General features: G+C 41.3%; 1 protein-coding gene across 1 annotated transcript; it reads right to left on the bottom strand.

Moving 5' to 3' along the window:
• Positions 1–417: 417 nt before the first annotated feature.
• On the bottom strand, positions 418–1,651 carry LOC113241833 (calcyclin-binding protein-like). The gene is made up of 2 exons (XM_048213714.2): positions 1,074–1,651; positions 418–872 (listed from the first exon to the last, which is right to left on the bottom strand). Exons 1-2 carry the CDS (start codon positions 1,521–1,523, stop codon positions 624–626), a joined length of 699 nt encoding a protein of 232 aa, XP_048069671.1. The 5' UTR covers positions 1,524–1,651; the 3' UTR covers positions 418–623.
• Positions 1,652–3,695: the final 2,044 nt, after the last annotated feature.

The following is a 3,695-nucleotide window of genomic DNA, read 5'->3' as shown; positions in this document are numbered from 1 at the left end:
TAAATATAAATTTAGCTCTAAGTTTTTCTATATTCTCTTTATGAAGTTGAGAAAATTGCCCTCTATTGCTATCTTTCTTAATGCTTTTTAAAATAATGGGTTTTGATTTTTATCAAATGATTTTTTTGCTATAATTAATATGGTCATGCAGTTTTTTCTTTAGCCTATTAATATGATAAATTACATTAATTGATTTTTTTCATTTTATGCAAAAATTCCGGTTTTATTTTTACTTATTCTTACATTGGTGGGAGCTGATATCAGGAACTTACAGGCAAACAAGAACTTTTGTTTTCTACCTCTTAGCTGAACAAAAATACACACAATGTGGCATTATCGTTAGGCAAGACTTGCTTTTTTACATTTCACACAAGAATACAATATTATCCTTTTTTAAACAAAATGCCCAGATTACTAAGGAAACCATCTTTGGAGGAAATGTTTAATAAGCATATTTTATTTAAATAAATCCTCCAGGAGGAAATGGGAGAATCACTGCCTTTACTTAGAAGATGACTGTGTAAGTAAGTTATATGTCAAATTTATCTGTGCAGCTCACCAGCATTTCCTCATTGGAAACATCAATATTTCCACTTCACAGTTCCCAAAATGACTTTAAAGTCTTAAAATTCTGTGTCTCCTTTGGCTTGCTTCTCTCTTGATTCCACCCAAGCTTTATTAATGGTTCGCTTCATGTCACCATCTCCATCTTCATTAATTTTCTTTAGAACATTCATCAGTCCTTCACTAGGATCTGTTTCAGTGTCATAGGAGGGCTTTTCTTCCTCTTTGCATTCTTTTTCAACCTGAGTCAGGTAGTCCCACCATGTGTTTTCAGCTTTCTTTCTACATAAGAACTGTATCTGTCTTGACTTTTTTTTTTTTTTAAAGATTTTATTTATTTATTTGACAGAGACAGATACAGCCAGCGAGAGAGGGAACACAAGCAGGGGGAGTGGGAGAGGAAGAAGCAGGCTCATAGCGGAGGAGCCTGACGTGGGGCTCGATCCCATAACGCCGGGATCACGCCCTGAGCCGAAGGCAGGCGCTTAACCGCTGTGCCACCCAGGCACCCCTGTCTTGACTTTTTTTGAACTGCCTTCCACAGAGATGGGTTTTAAGAGATTGTTCACAATCATGGAGTAACTCTTCCCATTTAAATTCTTTACCAGAAGATCAAATGACCTCTCTGTGAAATGCACCTGCACATTCTCAGTGGGGACTCGATGAACTCCGGTTAAGGTAATGTAGATTTTCACAAACTTACCCGACTGATCCCATCCGTGATTACTGATTTGCGCTGTACATCCTGTTGTAATAGGAGCAGCCACAGCAGCTGGCTTTTCACTGTCCAGAAGTTCTGCTTTTCTCTGTGATTTCTGCTGCATCTTGTTCTTGATTTCTGTCTCACTCTTGGCTTTTTCAGCTGCAAGGGCATCACGTACTCTTTTTCTAGTGGCCTTTTCCAGCAGCACCTTCACCTCTTCTAGATCTTTCTGTAGCTCTTCCAAAGCGGAAGCCATGGTCAGGCTGATCAGGCAAGGCCCGAGCTGCAGCCACACAGGGGAGAGAACAGGAAACACCGCACTGAACGCGCTTACCCGGACGCGGGCCCCACCCGCACGAGTCGCAGCGCCCCAAGCCTGCGCGCAAACCCGACCGGGCGCGAGAGCAGGCCCGCCTCCCACACGCGGCGCCTCTGGAACCTTCGTGAGTCCCACATTAATTGATTTTTTAAGATTTTATTTTTAAGTAATCTCTACACCCAATGTGGGGCTCAAACTTACAACCCCAAGATCAAGAGTTGTACGCTCTACCAACTGAGTCAGCCAGCCACCCCTGATTTTAATTACTGAACCGGTCTTGTGTCCCTGGAGAACAAAAGTCTTTCCTTTTGATTTTTAAATTTAGTTTGAAATTTTTAATTTTGAAGAGAATCTAGTTTTTAATGGATTATACTTTTTGGTGTTCTATCTGAAGTGTCATTACCAAAATCACACAAATTTTCTGTTTTCATTTACAAGTTTTATAGTTTTATGTTTTATATTTAACTCTAAGATGCATTTTGACTCCGTTTTGATCTAAGATGGAAAGTCTGTGTCTACATTTTATTTATTTATTCAGTTGTTTATTAAGTAATTTACTTACTTATTTACTTAACTTACTTATGGATGTCCATTTGTTCCAACACCATTTGTTGAAAAGACTCCTTTCTCCACTGAGTTGGCTTTGCACATTTGTCAAAAATTAGATGAACACATCTGTGTGGGCCCATTACTGGACTCTGTATTCTCTTCCCTTGTTTTGTATCTGTTCTTTCACCAATACCATTATCTTAATTATTTTAACTTCTCAGTACTTCTTGTAATCAGGCACTGTAATGCCTCCAACTTTATTTTTTTCAACACTCTTTTAGCTATCCTAGTACCTTTGCCCTTCCAAATAAATTTTAGAATCAGTGCCTTGAGCATAGTTTGAATTCAGTAAGAATATGTTTCTTTAGTAATGATGGCTACCATTCATTGAGTGCTTATTATATACCAGGAACTTAAAACATTTAATTTTCACATTAGACTTGTATGATGGGAACTAATTTTAATCTTCACTACACACATGTGAACATTGAGGTATGGAGGGGTTAAGTATCCTGCCCAAATTCATGCAAGTCCTAGGCAGTTGCTGAGATCCGAGCCAAGGTATTACAAACTGATATAAGCAATTTAGTAGTTCAACAGTTGTCAGGTTATTTGGAAAATACTGTTGGTCCTTTGACCCTTCTACCTGGTGGTAAATTGCAAAGAAAACAAGTCACAGGTATATACAAGCATAAATTAGTAAGGCCCAATTAGTCCTGCCACCTGTTCTGAGGATTTGGTGAAATCCCACTGTGTCCTTGGGCACTGTGCCAGTTAGCAATGTATTGCTTCTCGGCACCAAAGCAATCCTTCTTTGCCTACTTTGTGACACTGGAGTTTGACCCTGCTGACTACAGTTCTCCTTTGCCCCCCCACCCCGTTAAGCTCTACCAACAGAGTGCAGTGATGGAGACTGCAAGGGGGGACCAGAAGTGACTCTTTCTTCTTCCAGCCTGCTGTTTGCCTCGTGGTAACAAGCGCTTTGGTTGATGGAGAGGCCCCTCCAACTTCATGGCTCAGCAGTGCACACACCGTGGCCAACTTCGTCACCTCCAGAGCTGCAGGCGGCTCTTGCGCACAGAGACAGGCCCCCTTGGGCAAGTTTGTCACCACAGTGGCTGCAGCTCCCACAGTTCCCAGCAAGAGCTGCACCCGCAAAGTTTCTTCATTACCACAAAAGTGTGGCACAGCTCTGTGACAGCCACTGCTGTTCCCCAGAAATCTGAAACTCAGCCTCACGGGGCCTCTGCCTCTAAGGGTCCGAGTTCCTTTCTCATTCACATTTCCCCCAGCATTTGCTACCTCTGTACACCTCGGAATGCTCTTTTCCCCTTTTAATAGTTAGCTGCCATTTACCTAATTAATACTATTTCATATAATGTTCCGTATTCAGATTACTAGTGTCAACTCTCTCTTCTGACCGAACCCTCAGACATTCTATTAATTGCCTTATCTAAACGGGTTTCTCAAGGCCAGCACAACAATATTTCGACAGCAGGGAACAGCCAACAACTAGTCCTCCTTTTGTAGCAGGACTCTGGGCCAAATGGAGTTGGTTCA

The sequence above is a fragment of the Ursus arctos genome, chromosome X (assembly GCF_023065955.2).
Source record: "Ursus arctos isolate Adak ecotype North America chromosome X, UrsArc2.0, whole genome shotgun sequence".
NCBI lineage: Eukaryota > Metazoa > Chordata > Mammalia > Carnivora > Ursidae > Ursus > Ursus arctos.
The sequence above is the reverse complement of the archived record's forward strand: the minus strand, read 5'-3'. Positions and strand labels throughout refer to the sequence as shown.

Coding starts and splice junctions, on each gene's coding strand:
- LOC113241833 (XM_048213714.2), bottom strand. CDS start 1,523: ATGGCTTCCGCTTTGGAAGAGCTACAGAAAGATCTAGAAGAGGTGAAG. Junction 873..1,073: donor CAAAAAAAGTCAAGACAGGG/GTGCCTGGGTGG, acceptor AAAAAAAAAAAG/TCAAGACAGATACAGTTCTT.